Source organism: Trypanosoma theileri (assembly GCF_002087225.1).
Source record: "Trypanosoma theileri isolate Edinburgh chromosome Unknown TM35_Tth_48_V1, whole genome shotgun sequence".
Taxonomy (NCBI): Eukaryota; Euglenozoa; class Kinetoplastea; order Trypanosomatida; family Trypanosomatidae; genus Trypanosoma; species Trypanosoma theileri.
The window spans coordinates 2,661-3,213 of NW_021639890.1; the positions used below are offsets into that span (position 1 = coordinate 2,661).

The 553-nt window shown below is 42.7% G+C and overlaps 1 protein-coding gene across 1 annotated transcript; it reads right to left on the minus strand.

Annotated features, from left to right (window-relative positions):
* Nucleotide 1: 1 nt before the first annotated feature.
* TM35_000481010 (putative retrotransposon hot spot (RHS) protein) lies at nucleotides 2-541 on the minus strand (the record flags this gene model as incomplete). The annotated part of the gene is made up of 1 exon (XM_029030437.1): nucleotides 2-541. A coding segment is annotated over one exon (540 nt), but the record flags the coding sequence as incomplete, so codon positions are not given.
* Nucleotides 542-553: the final 12 nt, after the last annotated feature.

Sequence of the window (553 nt, forward strand, 5' to 3'; positions counted from 1 at the left end):
ACTCATCCAGATTCTTTAGAATTTTATACCATACACGCATCACCTCCTTGTTAACATAAATATCGCAGCTCTTCCTCATACTGAACCCTGTGTATGACCATCCTTTCTTGGAGGTAAGCAGCATCAACTCCAGACGTCCATCCTCGGGTTTCTCATTATCATTATCATCCTCTACAGAACCCTTCATCACCTCATTCTCTGTCCACAGTTGCGGTGGATGGCCCTCTTTCACTTGCATACCGAATCCCCTACCACCAACACCCTCCACATAGTGCCATGTCGCAGTATACACAGATTCATATACACCTTCCACTACCACAGATGTAGCATCCTGAGAAACAAACCCCTTCCCCTTTGCTATATTAAGAGCTGCATTCAGAATCCCCCTTGCCATTAAAAGAATACTCTCCTTGTCTGTGAATTCATCCCATTGCTGCAGATAGTAAACTCCTGCTTTTTCAAGATTGTATGCAGTCTCTACTTTCTTGTAGGCGGGCAATGCAGTAATATGATCCCTTAGTTTTTTATTCTCTATATACATATCTGGTTGTAT